Here is a 19,705-nt window from a genome sequence, read left to right as displayed (position 1 = left end):
ACTCAAAAGATGGAATGACGACTTCCCTCTGATGGGATTTTGATAGCTGAAGCTATTGAAAAGAATTCAAGAAGCTGTACCCCACACCCATCTCATGGTATGACATTATATATCTACAGTATCTCTCTCTCTCTCTCTCTCTCTCTCTCTCTCTCTCTCTATCTCTACCTACCTACCTACCTATCTCTCTCTCTCTCTCTCTCTCTATATATATATATATATATATATGTATGTATGTATGTATGTATGTATGTATGTATGTATGTATGTCTGTCTGTCTGTCTGTCTGTCTGTCTGTCTATCTATCTATCTATCTATCTATCTATCTCTATCTCTCTATCTCTATCTTTATCTCTATATCTATCTGTCTGTCTGTCTGTCTGTCTGTCTGTCTGTCTGTCTGTCTGTCTATCTATCTATCTATCTATCTATCTATCTATCTATCTCTATCTCTATCTATCTCTCTATCTCTCTATCTCTCTCTATCTCTCTCTCTCTACTCTCTCTCTCTCTCTATCTCTCTATCTATCATTTATCTATCTATCTATCTATCTATCTATCTATCTATCTCTATCTCTATCTCTCTATCTCTACCTCTATATCTATCTATCTATCTATCTATCTATCTATCTATCTATCTATCTATCTATCTATCGCTATCTCTATCTATCTCTATCTATCTCTATCTCTATCTCTATCTCATCTATCTCTATATCTATATCCATCTCTATATCTATCTATTCTATATATTTTTTTCAATGGCAAGAAAAACAAAACACACAGGTACAGTATATGTGGTACCTTGCTCAATGGTAGTAACCACGAGAGGGATGTTGGATTTTTAAATAGGAGCCAGCCATGTACAGCAGCTGCCAAAAAAGCCAACACAGTTCTAGGCTGCATTAACAGAGGGATAGAATCAGGATCACACAAAGAATACCACTTTATAGGGCCTTGGTAAGGCCACACTTGGAATATGGCATTCAGTTTGTTTGTTTATTTATTTTATTTAATTGGATTTGAATGCCGCCCCTCTCCGAGGACTCTGGTTGTCACGATGCAAAAAGGATGTTGAGGCTCTAGAAAAAGTGCAGAGAAGAGCGACAAAGATGATTAGGGGACTGGAGGCTAAAACATATGAAGAACGGTTGCAGGAACTGGGCATGGCTAGTTAAATAAAAAGAAGGACCAGGGGATACATGATAGCAGCCTTCCAATATCTCTCAGGGGTTGCCACAAAGAAGAAGGAGTCAAGCTATTCTCCAAAGCATCTGAGGGTAGAACAAGAAGCAATAGGTGGAAATTAATCAAGGAGAGAAGCAACTTAGAACTAACGAGTTGATCAGTGGAACAGAAGTTGCCTCCAGAAGTTGTGGATGCTCCAACACTGGAAATTTTTAAGAATATGTTGGATAACCATCTGTCTGAAGTGGTGTAGGGTTTCCTGCCTAAGCAGGGGGTTAAACTAGAAGACCTCCAAGGTCCCTTCCAACTTTGATGGGCTACCGAAATTTTAACTACCAGACTGTGGGTGTGGCTTATGCACTTTGTTTCAACATCTTTCAGTGCAAATTGGGTGCTCTGGGGTGGAGCTCCAAATTTTGCTACCGGAACTGTGTTCCTGATCGTTCCCGTAGGAGCCCATCACTGCTTCCAACTCCCTTGTTGTTGTTGTGTTGTTGTTATTATTATATTATTATTATATATATTATTATATGTTATGTATTATATATATTATTATATGTTATATATTATATATATTATTATATGTTATATATCATCATATATGATATATGATATATATCATATATCATATATTTATTTATTTTTATTAGATTTGTATGCCGCCCCTCTCTGAAGACTCGGGGCGGCTCACAACAACAATAAAAAACAGTATAAACAATGGAACAAATCTAATAATAAGAATTATATAAAAAAACCCCAACTGTCAAAAAACCATACAACACATACATACCAAACATAAAATATAAGAAAGCCTGGGGGAGATGTCTTAGTTCCCCCATGCCTGGCGATATAGGTGGATCTTGAGTAACTTGCGAAAGACAAGGAGGGTGGGGGCTGTTCTAATCTCCGGGGAGAGTTGATTCCAGAGGGCTGGGGCCGCCACAGAGAAGGCTCTTCCCCTGGGGCCTGCCAAATGACATTGTTTGGTAAACAGGACCCGGAGAAGAAGAATTATTATTATTATTATTATTATTATTATTATTATTATTATACACAATGCTTTCTCTGATTTGTTTATCACAGGTGACCATGCTTGGTTGACCTTGACTCGGATGGGGATACCGCCAGGAAACCGCAGCCAGAATGTTAGAAAATACAATATTCCAAACAAGACAGTGACAAGCTTTCTTATTGCTATTACATCGTGGGGACTATGGAGTTAGGAGTTCAGCTTGAATGGAAGTGGACTTGACTTGTAATCTCCAGCCCATTAGTTGTGAGCTGGTGAGTCACGGAGCCTCGGACAGAAGAAGTAAAAAAAAAAAATATCATCTACTTTTTTTTCTTTACACCGACTATACGCTCTGCATTTTTCTCATTCTTCCAAACCCTTTAAAAAAAAAATTCCTCAATTAAAAAAAGCAGAACTGGACAGAATTCGGAGAAGGAGGGAGATCAGGAAGAGGAGGAGGAGGCGGAGAAAAAGACGGTTCTGATTGTATTTGTGTTTGAACATTTTAATACATTTCAGAGGGCATAAATTTGTGTTGTCAGGTGCATTCATTAAACTGAATATGTCTTCAGTTTAATGGATATCAATCTCACCAGAAAAGGAGGAGGAGGAGGAGGAAGAAGAAGACGAAGAAGAAGACGAAGAAGAAGAAGACGAAGAAGAAGAAGAATAGGAGGAGGAGAAGAAGAAGAAGAAGAGGAGGAGGAGGAAGAAGAAGAAGAAGAGGAGGAGGAGGAAGAAGAAGAAGAAGATGAAGAAGAAGAGGAGGAGGAAGAAGAAGATGAAGAAGAAGAAGAGGAGGAGGAGGAAGAAGAAGAAGGAGGAGGAGGAGGAGGAAGAAGAAGATGAAGAAGAAGAAGAGGAGGAGGAGGAAGAAGAAGAGGAGGAGGAGGAGGAGGAAGAAGAAGAAGAGGAGGAGGAGGAGGAGGAAGAAGAAGAGGAGGAAGAGAAGGAGGAAGAGGAAGAAGAGAGGAAAGAAGGTAGAAAGAAGAAGGGATGGCGAGGAAGAAGAAGAATGGAAAAAGAAAGAACAACATACAGACTCAATATGGATAAAAAGATTTATAAGGAAGAGAGGATTAAAAAGGAAATGGCTTGAAATGAATCGGTGCCAACTTGGCAGTTCCAAACAGACGAAGAAGAGAGGATGAATTTTGTATACTGATCAGAAGGAAACAACAAGATATTCAACCCTTTCAATTCCAGCTTGCTTCAATTTCAGAGGAATTTGGCCCTAAAAAGAAGCAGGGGTTGATATTTGACTTCCTAGAGGAATCTTGCTTCTCTTAAAAAACAACAACAAAGCATCACCTATATTTGCAAACTTCACATTCTCTCCTCGACTACTATGGGCAAATCCCCTTTCCCAAACAAATTTCCCTAATCTAATGTCTGGAGATTAATGGGAGATGTAGTCTTGGGGGAGGAAGGGGGAAATATATCTACCTAAACTGGTAATTTACTAGCATTATCACAGATACTTTTCATAAAAGGTCAGAATTACAAAAAATAAATAATCAAACGAGTAAACAAAGCAGAGGGAGGCTAAAACATATGAAGAACATTTGCAGGGACTGGGCATGGGTAGTTTGATGAAGAGAAGGACCAGGGGAGACATGAGAGCAGTCTTCCAACATCTCAGGGGTTGCCACAAAGAAGAAGGAGTCAAGCTATTCTCCAAAGCACCTGAGGGTAGAACAAAAGCAATGGGTGGAAACTAAACAAGGGGAGGAGTAACTTAGAACTAAGGAGAAATTTCTTGACAGTCAGAACAATTTAATCAGTGGAACAGCTTGTCTCCAGAAGTTGTGAATGCCCCAACACTGGAAGTTTTTAAGCAGATGTTGGCTAACTATCTGTCGGAAGTAGTGTCAGGTTTCCTGCCTAAGCAGGGGGTTGGACCAGAAGACCTTGGAGGTCCCTTCCAACTCTTATTCTGTTGTTCTGTTAAATATATTACCATCTGAGATTCTCTCTTTTCCTCTCTCTCTCCTTCTGCCTCCACCCAGTCCATCCTCAAAGAAAGGTGATGGTTGTATTTCTAAACAGCCGCAGAATTAATTCCACCCTGCCATCAGAAAATCGGTCAAGGATGAAAAGGAACACGAGTCAACCTCTCGGTTGGGTCACTTGAGGCCGGGAGCGGTTCTCTAAAAGCCCTTTTAGCAACTTCTCTTGACTGCACACCGAAATGGGGAAGGGGAACCACAAGAGATATTGAGTAGCATTTCCTGGAGCCGACCTGATTTCACAACACCGGCACTCCCTCCTTTTCTGTTGGCCTTTCTCTTCCTGTAAGCATCCTGGGTCTTATTGATCCCACTTCCTTCCGTCCAGGGATCTTCTGCTAAGCCAGCCCCCCAAATCTGGAAACTTTGTGGATTTCAACTGCCAGAATTCCTCAGCCGTGTTCTGGGAGTTGAAGTCCACAAGCCTTAAAGTTGAAGACCTCTGTACTAAGCCTTCTAGAATAGAGTAGAGTAGAATAGTAGAGTGTAGAGTAGAGTAGAATAGAATAGAATATAGAGTAGAGGGTAGGGTAGAGTAGAATAGAATAGAATATAGAGTAGAGTGTAGAGTAGAGTAGAGTAGAGTAGAATAGAATATAGAGTAGAGTGTAGAGTAGAGTAGAATAGAATAGAATATAGAGTGTAGAGCAGAATAGAATAGAATATAGAGTAGAGTGTAGAGTAGAGTAGAATAGAATAGAATATAGAGTAGAGTGTAGAGTAGAGTAGAGTAGAGTAGAATATAGAGTGTAGAGCAGAATAGAATAGAATATAGAGTGTAGAGTAGAGTAGAATAGAATAGAATATAGAGTGTAGAGTAGAGTAGAATAAAATAGAATATAGAGTAGAGTGTAGAGTAGAGTAGAATAGAATATAGAGTAGAGTGTAGAGTAGAGTAGAATAGAATAGAATATAGAGTGTAGAGTAGAGTAGAATAGAATATAGAGTAGAGTGTAGAGTACAGTAGAGTAGAATAGAATAGAATATAGAGTAGAGTGTAGAGTAGAGTAGAATAGAATAGAATATAGAGTAAAGTCTAGAGTAGAGTAGAGTATAGAATACAATAGAATATAGAGTGTAGAGTAGAGTAGAATAGAGTAGCGTGGAGTGGAATGGAATGAACAGAACAGAACAGAATAGAATTCTTTGTTGGCCAAGTGTGATTGGACACACAAGGAATTTGTCTTTGGTGCAGATGCTCTCAGTGTACATAAATTCTAGATTCTTCCACCCTGTTTCCCTTCCAACTCTGCTATTCTGATTGTGCTACTACAGTTTTACAATAAAAAGTAGTTTTGAACAAAGGGCATTGGTTTCTAGATCTGGCCTACCCTACAGGGTTGAGACCTGCTTTCTCTTTTCTCCAACTCAGCTCTTTCTCTAGCTACAGTGCCCCTAGGTTTTTCTTCCCCCCACCAGTGGGCCATCCCAACTGGAAGTTATGGGAGTTGTAGTCTACCCATCCATAAGCAGCCAAGCGGGGGGAAATCTACTCCATCTCCAAATGTGAGTAGAGACATCCCTGATTTTCCTTTGGCTTTTAGACTGATTAGTAAAACTGAAGTCAACTCAAGGGCCAATGGGGAATTCTCAGTATTGGCAATTACATTTCATGTCAAGGGTATTATTATTTTTTTAATCGCCTCGAGGGAACAGCATGAAACACAACAACTTCTGCTTTGCTGGTCCTCTTTGGATTTCTCTGCTGATGAATAGCTGCCGTTGGCATAGGGTGGAGATACAACACACAATCGTCACAACTAGACTAACAAGGGTCCAAAGACTATCTGAGGAGTCCAGAGAATTCTGTGTTTCCAATAAGGAGTTGTGTTGCTACTCTTTTCTCCCAGAACCAAGAATTAAAGCTTGTGTGCATGCTAAAATTTGGTCTAGTGGTGAAGATACTAGAAGTGTTTTTAATAGGAAAGTGAACACAAGAACAATGGGACACAATCTGAAGTTAGTTGGGGGAAAGATCAAAAGCAACATGAGAAAATATTATTTTACTGAAAGAGTAGTAGATCCTTGGAACAAACTTCCAGCAGATGTGGTTGGTAAATCCACAGGAACTGAATTTAAACATGCTTGGGATAAACATGTATCCATCCTAAGATAAAAATACAGGAAATAGTATAAGGGCAGACTAGATGGACCATGAGGTCTTTTTCTGCCGTCAGACTTCTATGTTTCTAAGATACCAGTCCACAACCCAGGAAACTGCAACTTCTAATTTTTCCTTAGGCATAAAAGATGGCTGGATGACTTTGGGTTACTCCCTCTTTCTCAGCCCATCTAAGGTTCTTGTGGGGAAAAACAGGAGGAAGAGGGAGGTTTACTGCCTTGATTTAATAAAGTAATAAAGACTGGATTTTTTTAAAAAAAGGTCTAAAAGGAGAAATGTTCCCAATATTGTGGACTCTTTGCACTGCAGAAGGTTATGTGATTGTTTTATTATCTACCTTTAAGCTGCTGAGGTATTGTGACAAAGCACAAGAGAAAAGAATAGAAGAGAAGGGAATGTAGAGTAGGCAAGACAAGAATAGAATAGAATAAGAGATGAGAAGAGATTATAGAAGGAAGGGAAGAGAAAAGATGAGAAGAGAATGTAGAAGAATAGAATGGAATGGAATGGAATCTAGAAGAGAAGAAAATGTAGAAGAATAAAATGGAAGGGAAGGGAAGAGAAGAGAAGGTAGAAGAATAGAATAGAATGGAAGGGAAGAGAAGAGAAGAGAAGGTAGAAGAATAGAATAGAATGGAAGGGAAGGGAAGAGAAGAGAAGGTAGAAGAATAGAATAGAATGGAAGAGAAGGGAAGAGAAGAGAAGGTAGAAGAATAGAATAGAATGGAAGGGAAGGGAAGGGAAGAGAAGGGAAGAGAAGGTAGAAGAATAGAATAGAATGGAAGGGAAGGGAAGAGAAGAGAAGGTAGAAGAATAGAATAGAATAGAATGGAAGGGAAGGGAAGGGAAGGGAAGAGAAGGGAAGAGAATGTAGAAGAATAGAATGGAAGGGAAGAGAAGGGAAGAGAAGGTAGAAGAATAGAATAGAATGGAAGGGAAGGGAAGAGAAGGTGGAAGAATAGAATAGAATGGAAGGGAAGGGAAGAGAAGGTAGAAGAATAGAATAGAATGGAAGGGAAGAGAAGGGAAGAGAATGTAGAAGAATAGAATAGAATGGAAGAGAAGGGAAGAGAAGAGAAGGTAGAAGAATGGAATAGAATGGAATGTAAAATAGAAGAGAATGTATAAGAACAGAATAGCATAGAATAGAATAGAAGGGAGGAAAGGGAAAAGAAGGGGAGGGAAGAGAATGTAGAAGAATAGAATAGAATAGAATAGAGAAGGAGAGGAGAACCAATCAGGGAGCAACTTCTGTTAAAATTGTCTTCCTTGTGGACCATTCAATTACAGATCAGACAGGTTTTTATTTTCAAATGCAGGGAAGCACCGACCAACAATCCACGCTGCAGAGGTGCTTCAATAGTTTGCTTCCTCCATCCACTTCTCACACACCAAACAAGAGTTTGCAGGGGCCCGGGGCCCTCCTGAGGCCATGCAAATGGCACGGGACCTCTCCTCTCCTCATGCTCTCTCTCTCTCTCTCTCTCTCTCTCTCTCTCTGTGTTGCAGCTGTATGAAAAAAAACCAGCCCCTCCGGGGGTTTGTCACATCCGGAAGGGAGAAATTTCTCGCCAACGGAAAGGTCAGAGACTTAATCTCCGGCCGCCCACTCACGCATCCATCCATCCATCCATCGGATCGCCTGCTTGCCACAGCTTCTTCCTCCAGCCTGTTTAGAGATCAGCAATTCTGGGGACGGCTGTTTTGGATTGCCTGACCCCCCCACCCTACCTAACCCCCCCCGACTCCCCCATGCAAAGGTTCCTTGCCCAACCTGTAATTGTGATGCATTGGAAGCGAAGCATCGGGACGGAACGCCGAATGAGAAATCCTTCCAATTAGCCAACTCGGCAGGCGAAGGCAACCGTTTCCTTCGGCGTCTCCAGCAGCTGGGTCACCCCTGGGATCTTTTATTTATTAGGATGCTTTTCTGCAAGGCGGCCTTGCTTACAAGGTTGGGGCAGGGGAGCAAAGTCTTTACCTCTCCCCAGAGGAAGACAACCACAGCCTTTTTCCCCGGGGGACGGGGACGGTTGAGGTCAACGCTGGCACCTTTGGGAAGGCCAAGACTATCTATCTATCTATCTATCTATCTATCTATCTATCTATCATCTATCTATCTATCTATCTATCTATCTATCTATCTATCTATCTATCATCTATCTATCTTATCTATATAATCTATCTATCTATATCTATCTCTCTATCTCTCTATTATCTGTCTATCTATCTATCTATCTATCTATCTATCTATCTATCTATCTATCTATTATCTATCTATCTATCTATCTATCTATCTATCTATCTTATCTATATAATCTATCTATCTATATCTATCTATCTATCTATCTATCTATCTATCTATCTATCTATCTATCTTATCTATATAATCTATCTATCTATCTATATCTATCTATCTATCTCTCTATTATCTGTCTGTCTGTCTGTCTATCTATCTATCTATCTATCTATCTATCTATCTATCTATCTATCTATCTATTATCTATCTATCTATCTATCTATCTATCTATCTATTATCTATCTATCTATCTATCTATCTATTATCTATCTATCTATTATCTATCTATCTATCTATCTATCTATCTATCTATTATCTATCTATCTATCTATCTATCTATCTATCTTATCTATATAATCTATCTATCTCTCTATATCTATCTATCTCTCTATTATCTGTCTATCTATCTATCTATCTATCTATCTTATCTATATAATCTATCTATCTCTCTATATCTATCTATCTCTCTATTATCTGTCTATCTATCTATCTATCTATCTATCTATCTATCTATTATCTATCTATCTATCTATCTATCTATCTATCTATCTATCTATCTATCTATCTATCTATTAGCTGTCTATTTATCTGCCTGCCTGCCTGCCTGCCTGCCTACCTACCTACCTACCTACCATCGATCTATCTATCTATCTATCTATCTATCTATCTATCTATCTATCTATCTATCTATCTATCTATCTACATCTATCTATCTATCTATCTATCTATCTATCTATCTATCTATCTATCTATCTATCTATCTATCTATCTTCTGTCTATCTATCTATCATCTATCTATCTATCTATCTATCATCTATCTATCTATCTATCTATCTATCTATCTATCTATCTATCTATCTATCTATCTATCTATCTATCTATCTATCTATCTATCTATCTATCTATCTTCTGTCTATCTATCTATCATCTATCTATCTATCTATCTATCATCTATCTATCTATCTATCTATCTATCTATCTATCTATCTATCTATCTATCTATCTATCTATCAATCAGATTTGTATGCCGCCCCTCTCCGTAGACTCGGGGCGGCTAACAACAACAATAATACAATGTAAACAAATCTAATATTTTAATTAATTTAAAAACCCCAATTTAAGAAACCAATCATACATACAGACATATCATGCATAAATTTTATAAGCCTAGGGGGAAGGGAAAGTCTCAATTCCCCCATGCCTGACGACAGAGGTGGGTTTTAAGGCGCTTACGAAAGGCAAGGAGGGTGGGGGCAACTCTGATATCTGGGGGGAGTTGGTTCCAAAGGGTCGGGGCCGCCACAGAGAAGGCTCTTCCCCTGGGTCCCGACAAATGACATTGTTTAGTTGACGGGACCCGGAGAAGACCAACTCTGTGAGACCTAACTGGCCGCTGGGATAAGACTCCAAAGATAACCGCAGCAAATTTCCTTTCATGGTCGGCTCCCTGGAGTCACTCCTTGGAAGTTATTGATCATATTTGGGGGTGTAGGAAAATTGGATAACAATATTTTCAGCAGTATGTTGAGAGTAATGTACAAACATACAGGAATGCAAATCAAATTGTCTTCTACAGCAGTGTTTCCCAACCTTGGCAACTTGAAGATATTTGGACTTCAACTGCCAGAATTCCCCAGTTGAAGTCCAAATATCTTCACATTGCCAAGTTTGGGAAACACTGAACTAGACAATGCCGTTTGGCAGGGCCTAGGGGAAGAGACTTCTCTGTGGTGGCCCCTGCCCTCTGGAATCAGCTGCCTCCTGGAGATTCGTACTGCCCCCACCATCCTCGCCTTCCATAAGAGTCTTAAGACTCATTGATGCCACCCTTAGATTCTTGCCCCCTGGCCAATGAATGCGTCGAGAGAAAGTAGATTGAATGAAATGACTGGGTTTTTTTAAAATGATTTTAGGGGTTTTAGATCTGAAATGAAATTAATTGGATTAAGGTTTTTTAATATTGTTTTATTATGTGTTGTAAGCCGCCCTGAGTCCTCAAAGAGTCCAATTAATAAATAATAAAAATAAATAATAACAAAAAATAAAATACAACGGCAAATCCAATTAATTAAACTAGATAACTAACCCAAAATTCCCAATATTTTAAAAATCGATCGTACACATTCAGACCTCAGACCTACATTACATCTGCTGTCCAACAAGCCGGTATGCTATTTAATAATAATAATAATTTAATAATAATAATTTATTAGATTTGTATGCCGCCCCTCTCCGCACACTCGGGGCGGCTCACAACAATAATAATAACAATATGACAATATAACAGATCTAATATTTAAAAAAAACATCTAAAACCCCCATCATTAAAACCATACAACACAAACATACCACACATAAAACTATATAAGCCCGGGGGAGGTATCTCAATTCCCCCATGCCTGGCGATACAGGTGGGTCTTAAGCAATTTACGAAAGGCAAGAATGGTGAGGGCAGTCCTGATATCCGGGGGGAGCTGATTCCAAATGGCTGGGGCCGCCACAGAGAAGGCTCTTCCCTTAGGGCCCGCCAGACGACATTGTTTGGTCGACGGGACCCGGAGAAGGCCAACCCTGTGGGACCTAATTGGCCGCTGGGATTTGTGCGGCAGAAGGTGGTTCCGAAGGTATTCTGGTCCGATGCCATGTAGGGCTTTATAGGTCATAACCAACACTTTGAATTGCGACCAGAAACTAATCGGCAGCCAGTGCAAGCCACGGAGTGTTGGGAGAAACAAAGAGAGACCATCTAGATGGATGTATTTTAATGCATTTATTAATAAGAGTGGAGCCTCTCTTTTGTTCAGGGTGGAATTAAGTTGAGCCGAGAAGAAAGTTGGTCATTGGCCCCAAATCGCCCGGGGAATTTGGTAGCTAAAGATAGGTTAGGTTTCCTTGAGGCGAGTCCAACACGTTAACTCTACGACTGGTTGCAATTTAAGGCTAGCTCCTTCTCCAGAAACGAAAAGATGCCATGAATGATTCATCCCAAACCTGCCCTGCCGCCTTCTTTATAACACCGCAAGCGAAATTAGGGTGGACGATGCTGAAGAGCCAATGGTCAGCCAGGCATGGCCGAGTGGGCGATGAGAAGCAAGCATTAAACAAATGTCCTCTCTCAAACAGACATTTGCAACTTCAAGATTTACTGGCTTTAGTCCTTCATTGGGGGGTTGTTTTTTTTTCTAGAGCTCACCCATAAAATTAATTACTGATGTGAATATCTCAAGAAAGGCAAATCCTTTAAATAAGTTTTCTTTCTTTCTTTCTTTCTTTCTTTCTTTCCTCCCTCCCTAAGCTCTTTCTTTCTTTCCTTCGAACTCTCTCTCTCTCTGTCTCTCTTTCTTTCTTTCCTTCCTCCCTCCCTCGCTCCTTCCTCCCTTCCTCCCTCCCTTCCTCCCTCTTTCTTTCTTTCCTTTGTGCTCTCTGTCTCTCTTTCTATCTTTCCTCCCTCCCTCTTTTCCTCCCTCCCTCCCTCTTCCTTCCTTCCTTCCTTCCCTTCCTCAGCTCTTTCTTTCTTTCCTTTGTACTTTGTCTCTCTGTCTCTCTCTCCTTCTTTTCTTCCTCCCTCCCTCGCTCCTTCCTTCCTCCCTCCCTCCCTTGCTCTTTCTTTCTTTCTTTCTCTCCTTCGTGCTCTCTGTCTCTCTTTCTATCTTTCCTTCCTTCCTTCTTTTCTCCCTCCCTACTTCTTTCTTTCTTTCTTTCTTTCTTTCTTAATTTCTTACTTTCTTTCTTTCTTTCTCTCTCTCTCTCTTTCCTTCCCCCCTCCCTCGCTCTTACCTTCCTTCTTCTCTCCCTCCATCCCTTCCACTTCTTCTTCCTCTTCCCCTCTCCACCCTCCCTCCTTCCTTCCTTCCTTCCTTCCTTCTTTCTTTTTCTTTCTTTTCCTCCACCCTCAAGTAAAGATGTTTGAACGCTCTTTATTAAACACGTCGAAGAAAGATCCCAAGATAAAATGCCACACAAAATATCCCCGGAATATCAGATCAGAAGCAAATCACGAATCTCCTTATTGCCAGCCTGGATGAAACCTGTCAGAGCTTGATCAGACAAATCTCTTTAATATCTCATGCGCTTATTTTAGCCATCACTCGCAGCCATAAAAAAAGTGGAAATAATATTTGGAACTGCTTATAACATTTTCCTGCTTAGTTACTTTTTAAACCGCCACCGTTCACCCAAGGGGAGCAGGAAAGTCAACCCCACGGTGAGGGATTCAACAACGATTCAATAGTCTTTTGCATACGTTAGATAAATATACAGTGGTGCCTCTACTTACGAACTTAATTTGTTCTGTGACCAGGTTCTTAAGTAGAAAAGTTTGCAAGAAGCAGCAATTTTCCCCATAGGAATCAATGTAAAAGCAAATAATGTGTGAGATTGGGGAAACCACAGGGAGGGTGGAGGCCCTGTTTCCGCCCAGGAGATTCCTAGAGAGGCCCCACGGAGGCTTCTCCCTGCTTTTTCCGGCCCTGTTTTCTCCTAGGGGATTCCTAGAGAGGCCCCACAGAGGCTTCTTCCCACCTTTTCCAGCCTTGTTTTCTCCCAGGGGATTCCTAGAGAGGCCCCACGGAGGCTTCTCCCTGCTTTTTTCGGCCCTGTTTCCTCCCAGGAGATTCCTAGGGAGGCCCCACAGAGGCTTCTCCCCACTTTTTCTGGCCCTGTTTCCTCCCAGGAGATTCCTAGAGAGGCCCCATGGAGGCTTATTCCCGCCTTTTCCAGACTTGTTTTCTCCCAGGGGATTCCTAGAGAGGCCCCACGGAGGCTTCTCCCTGCCTTTTCTGGTTACAGTTTCGGAGGCTCAGGTTTGTAAGTGGAAAATGGTTCTTGAGACGAGGCAAAAAAATCTTGAACACCCGGTTCTTATCTAGAAAAGTTCGTAAGTAGAGGCATTCGTAGGTAGAGGTACCACTGTACTTGAATAAACTAACATTTAGAGGCACGCTCTAAACCAGGGATGGCGCAACTTTTTTGGCTCGCCCGCCAAAGGGGCGTGCATGCTTGGGCAAGCATGCACACATGTGCTTACACCCATGCATATCCCCCCACACTGCCCCCTGTGCACAATCCCCCCCCATCCGTGCCCCTGGGACAGTGAAAAAAACCCAGTCAAACCAAAAGTTTGGAAAAAGAGACTTCCGGTTTGACCATTGTGCAGTTTTTCGCACTCCGGAAGCTTCCTGAAGCCTTGCAGTGCAAAATGGCCTTTCCCAGGACCAAAAACCAGCTGGGTAGCGCACGCATGCACTCTGGAGATGACACGGGGAAATGTCTTGCATGCCCTCCATGGGCCAACTTATAGAATTGGAACGCAATTACTCTTGAGTTTGATGGTTGAGCTTTTTCATGGTTAATTAGGCATGCTGGTTTCAAAACTGTAGTTAGTTTTCTTCCACCCCCGAAGCCGAGTGGCCATTTTGCCCCCTTACCAAAGCAAGGCTGGGGAAATTCTATGAAACATGACGTGCCAAAGTCGCAGCTTCCAGCTCTTTACCCAAGAAAGGTAAACATTGATGAAAAATTGGGGACAATAAGAAGAGCCACACAAAAGAGACACTTACCGATGTGTACAAGTAACCTTCGCTGTTCATGGCTAAATACAGCTTTGTCTGAACGCCTTGGATAGCCACCACTCGTAAGCCCACCGGTATGAGGTTAAACACAGCTAGGAGAAAAATGAAAACAGGGGAAAAAATAACTGTTAGTCCCTTGGTCTGAATTGCGGAAACAAAGCTCTTTCTTTCTTTCTTTCTTTCTTTCTTTCTTTCTTTCTTTCTCTCTTTCTTTCTTCCCTCCCTCCTTCCTTTCATTCCTTGTTTCTTTCTTTCTTTCTCTCTCTTTCTCTTTCTTTCTTTCTTTGTTTCCCTTTTTCTCTCTCTCTCTTTCTCTTTCTTTCTTTCTCTCTCTTTCTCTTTCTTTCTTTCTTTCTCTCTCTCTTTCTCTTTCTTTCTTTCTCTCTATTTCTTTCTTTCCTTCTTTCTTTCTTTCTCTTTCTTTTTCTTTCTTTCTCTTTGTTTCTCTTTCTTTCTTTCTTTCCTTTTTTCTTTCTCTCTCTTTTCTTTCTTTCTTTCTCTCTCTCTTTCTCTCTTTCTTTCTCTCTCTCTCTTTCTTTCTCTCTCTTTCTTTCCTTCTTTCTTTCTCTCTCTTTCTCTCTCTCTTTCTCTCTCTTTCTTTCCTTCTTTCTTTCTCTCTCTCTTTCTTTCTCTCTCCCCCCACTCTCTCTTTCTTAAATTTGTATGCCACCCACTCCCGAAAAACTCTGGACAGCTTGCAACAATAACCACTTCAAAGCCAACATTCCACAGGATGTACCTTAAAGAAACCAATTGATTTGGCCAGCTCATTCCCAGGCATCCTGCAGCCATCCAAACCAACAGTTCTACCCTACCAAATTCCTTGCAACATGGCAAACACTCCAGCAATATTTCATACTCGTGGCAGGCGAAGTGATGTTGGCTGGTGAAGCTCATGTAACTTCAAGACATATTATTTAAGAGTTGCCAAAGTTGCATCAATTGCTGTCAAGCCTCCCAAAGAAGCTGCAGATAAAGACCAAGAATTTTCAGCAGAAATTCCCCCCAGTGCCAAAACAGAGCAGCCATAATTAGGAGTTCTCGAAGTTGTATTTTATGGGATATGGCTTCCCATCCAACAGTACTTTCTCTACGTGAGTTGGACAACCTTTGATGGAGGAGATGGCAAAGTTGTAGTGACTGGGCACATGCTACAAGGGGCAAGATCACATTGTAGATAGATAGATAAAGAAAGAAAGAAAGAAAGAAAGAAAAAGAAAGAAAGAAAGAAAGAAAGAAAGAAAGAAAGAGAAGGATTTAGGAGTAGTGATTTCTGACAGTCTCCAAATAGGTGAACAGTGCGGTCAGGCGGTAGGGAAAGCGAGTAGAATACTTGGCTGCGTAGTTAGAGGTATAACAAGCAGGAAGAGGGAGATTGTGATCCCCTTATATAGAGCGCTGGTGAGACCCCATTTGGAATAATACTGTGTCCAATTCTGGAGACCTCATCTACAAAAAGATATTGACAAAATTGAACAGTTCCAAAGACGGGCTACAAGAATGGTGGAAGGTCTTAAGCATAAAACTTATCAGGAAAGACTTCATGAACTCAATCTGTATAGTCTGGAGGACAGAAGGAAAAGGGGGGACGTGATTGAAACATTTAAATATGTGAAAAGGTTAAATAAGGTCCAGGAGGGAAGTGTTTTTAATAGGAAAGTGAACACAAGAACAAGGGGACACAATCTGAAGTTAGTCGGGGGAAAGATCAAAAGCAACGTGAGAAAATATTATTTTACTGAAAGAGTAGTAGATCCTTGGAGCAAACTTCCAGCAGACGTGGTTGATAAATCCACAGTAACTGAATTTAAACATGCCTGGGATAAACATACAGTATATCCATTGTAAGATAAAATACAGGAAATAGTATAAGGGCAGACTAGATGGACCATGAGGTCTTTTTCTGCCGTCAGTCTTCTATGTTTCTATGTTTCTATGTTTCTATGTTTCTATGTTTCTATGTTTCTATGTTTCTATGTAACATGCAACCCTCTAATAAAAGCTGAAGATGCCTCCTAATCTTGGATATGTCTGTCTGTCTGTCTGTCTGTCTGTCTGTCTGTCTCTCTCTCTCTCTCTCTCTCTCTCTCTCTCTCTGAAACATTTCACTGTGTGCAGAAGAGATGGCCATCAAATTCCTTATGCACACTGAGAGCTGATGCACCAAAGACAAATTCCTTGTGTGCCCAATCACACTTAGCCGATAAAGAATTCTATTCTATCTGATCTCAGTTCTGAATTTTATAAGCCGGGAAGCAGACCATTTCTATTTCAATCCACGTATTACTTGGGGAGAGAAAGATAAGCTCCTTTTTTTTTTTTTGAAACCGTAAATGAAGGTTTGCATCGGAGGGGAAGAATTGAAATACTTTCCTAATCGGTGCACCCGCCACACTCAAAAGGTTATTTCCCCCCAATTCATACACGTCCTATTTACTGAAATGTACGAATGCTCGGTTGCACACCATAAAACCGCAGAAGGGGGAAAGGGAGGCAAATGGAATGGAACCTCAAGATTTATACAAATCCAATTAAATCTAAATCTAAATCTAAATTTATGGAAACATGATCATGGTGTCTCCCCTGCCCGACAGGTATAAAGTATTTCTAATAAAGAAATAAAAAATATAGATGAGCAAGTGTATACTAATTGTTGGGGTAGGTTTTACGATTGGATGGGGAAAAAAAGGGGGGGGGAGGCAAAATTAGAGAGTTAATAAATGTTAGATAATTTGGAGAGTAAATGTCAGAGGATCGGTCACAAAAGGAAAACAAAGAAAAAGATAGACCAGAATAAGATCTTTGCTAAGACTTGATGTATATTACGTAAATACAATCCGTATAATAGAAAATAAGCACTGTTAGAATTATATTACGGGCATGTCACAAATTGTCCAACTTTTCATGTATTTTTTTTGGATGTGTTTTGTCGTTTGTATTTTGTGTGTTACAAATAAAGTCTATTTTTAATAATTATATATATATATATATATATATATATATATATATATATATATATATAGTCACATGTTTAAGCTGAATTTTGAAAATTAAGGGAGACTAGGATAGATCTATTTCGGCCTTATTTTGGCCTCATCAGCTAGCCATACCCACTGGGACTTGAACCGGCAACCTTTGCCTTGTAAGGCAGAGAATTATCCTCTAGGCTACAGTATCCAATCCCTTCAGCTCTGTACCAGGGAAGGGTTACATTTTTGTGTCGAATCACCCTGGTATATTGAAGGAACATCACAGCTCCTTTTTTGCCTCTCGGCCCAACCCAGGGCCATTTCCAAGGCAGTTAATTTTATTGATAGCCGACAATTCTATCTATATGTGTCACATGTTTAAGCTGAATTTTGAAAATTAAGGGAGACTAGGATAGATCTATAGATAGATCTATATATACAGTATATATATATGTAGATTGTTCTGAGTTCGGGTTTTGCCCTGTGTAAAACCCGAACTCAGAACAATCTACATACATATACCCGTGAAAATTTATGAAAACATATATACTGTATATGTAGATTGTTCTGAGTTCAGGTTTTGCCCTGTGTAATATTTTGCATGTTTATGCGACGTTTCGGTGAAATCACATCCACCATCATCAGGCTGAAGTTTCCAAGCTTCGTGCTGTTGTAAAATGGAATGTCTGCAACTGTCATTTCTTCCTAGTGTATAGTGTGGGGGTGGAGATTTGGTTTGAATGTAGCAAATAGATTGGGTGATATATATATTATGAAGGGATTGGATACTGTAGCCTAGAGGATAATTCTCTGCCTTACAAGGCAAAGGTTGCAGGTTCAAGTCTCAGTGGGTATGGCTAGCTGATGAGGCCAAAATAAGGCCGAAATAGATCTATCCCAGTCTCCCTTAATTTTCAAATTCAGCAAAAACAAACAAACATGTCACTGATAGATAGATAGATATGATAGATGATAGATAGATAGATAGATAGATGATAGATAGATAGATAGATAGATAGATAGATAGATAGATAGATAGATAGATAGATAGATAGATTTATGGAAACAAAATAGCCATCAGGATTAATTGCTACCAACAATCTGAGGTTAGTTGGGGGAAAGATCAGAAGCAACGTGAGAACATATTATTTGACTAGTAGATGCTTGCAACAAACTTCCAGCAGACATGGTTGGTCAATCCACAGCCACTGAATTTAAACATGCCTGGGATAAACATAGATCCATCTTAAGATAAAATACAGGCAATAATATAAGGGCCGACTAGATGGACCATGAGGTCTTTTTCTGCTGTTAATCTTCTATGTTTCTGTGTTTCTAATCACCACCACCACCATAGAAATGGAAGCATTTAATTCTCCTTGTTCTAAAATGACAATAGCAGTTTGCTTTTATGTCAGGTAGAACTGGAATGGGGAAAGGAACATTTGCCGATTGGGTCATTAAAGCCCAACCCAAAGTAAACTGATGGTGAATTCATCCATATATATCCATGGAGATAATATTTGGGGCAGTTTTGCAGGGAGCGAAAGTATCTCTGCAGGTTTATCTAGTGTTTCTCCCCTTCAACAGGTTCGGCAGCAAACATGAACTCAGCAATGACGTCACTCCCAAACGAGCCCAGCCTTCCAAAAACACCCGTGCATATGGACTAGCAGATTGTGCAAACAAACCCAACTGACTCTTGTGTGCCTAACAATATACTCACTGTATGTGCTTTCTTCCTCTTTCGTTCCATCAATGGTTCCATCTGCTTGCATCTGCAAATGATATCCTTGCCGGCTGTAAAGTTTGGTGACGATGCCTTTCAGCTGTGGCTCTGTCAAAACAAAACAAACAAGGTTAGAAGCCTGAATCTGTTCTCGTATTCATCTCAGGTCCAAGCGGGCCAAAAGCTTTGCCTCGTTGTCTTCCCCTCCCTCCGAAGGAAGAAAGAAATGGGATTAGAAACTCTGCTACCATTTGAGATAGATGACAGACAGATAGATAGATAGATGATAGATAGATAGATATTAGATAGATAGATAGAAAGAAAGAAAGATAGACAGATAAGGAAGGAAGGATGGATGGATGGAAGGAAGGAAGGGCAGACAGATAAATGAATGATAGATGGATACAATAGATGATAGATAGATAGATAGATAGATAGATAGATAGATAGATAGGTGGGTGGGTGGGTGGATGGATGTATAGATAGATAGGGAAGAAAGGAAGGAAGAAAGGAAAGATAGATAATAATAATAATAATAATAATAATAATAATAATAATAATAATAATTTATTAGATTTGTATGCCGCCCCTCTCTGAAGACTCGGGGCGGCTCACAACAACGATAAAAACAATATTATACTGGCACAAATCTAATATTTTAAAAAAAACTAAAAACCCTATCATAATTTTAAAAAAAAAGATAGATGAATGGATGGATGGATGGATGTATAGATAGATAGGGAAGGAAGGAAGGAAGGGAGAAAGGAAAGATAGATAGATAGATAGGGAAGGAAGGAAGGGCAGATAGAT

General features: G+C 40.2%; 1 protein-coding gene across 6 annotated transcripts in view; it reads right to left on the bottom strand.

Annotated features, from left to right (window-relative positions):
• FGF13 (fibroblast growth factor 13) overlaps positions 1-19,705 on the bottom strand; it is a 161,178-nt gene that overhangs the window by 17,694 nt on the left and 123,779 nt on the right. For all 6 annotated transcript variants that reach the window (XM_070759973.1, XM_070759970.1, XM_070759974.1 and 3 more), the window contains 2 exons: positions 18,893-19,003; positions 14,186-14,289 (listed from right to left, as the gene is read on the bottom strand). In XM_070759973.1, the coding sequence (XP_070616074.1) occupies positions 14,186-14,289; positions 18,893-19,003 (215 nt within the window). The remainder of the gene's footprint in view (positions 1-14,185; positions 14,290-18,892; positions 19,004-19,705) is intronic.

This window comes from Erythrolamprus reginae, chromosome 8 (assembly GCF_031021105.1).
Source record: "Erythrolamprus reginae isolate rEryReg1 chromosome 8, rEryReg1.hap1, whole genome shotgun sequence".
NCBI lineage: Eukaryota > Metazoa > Chordata > Lepidosauria > Squamata > Dipsadidae > Erythrolamprus > Erythrolamprus reginae.
The sequence above is the reverse complement of the archived record's forward strand: the minus strand, read 5'-3'. Positions and strand labels throughout refer to the sequence as shown.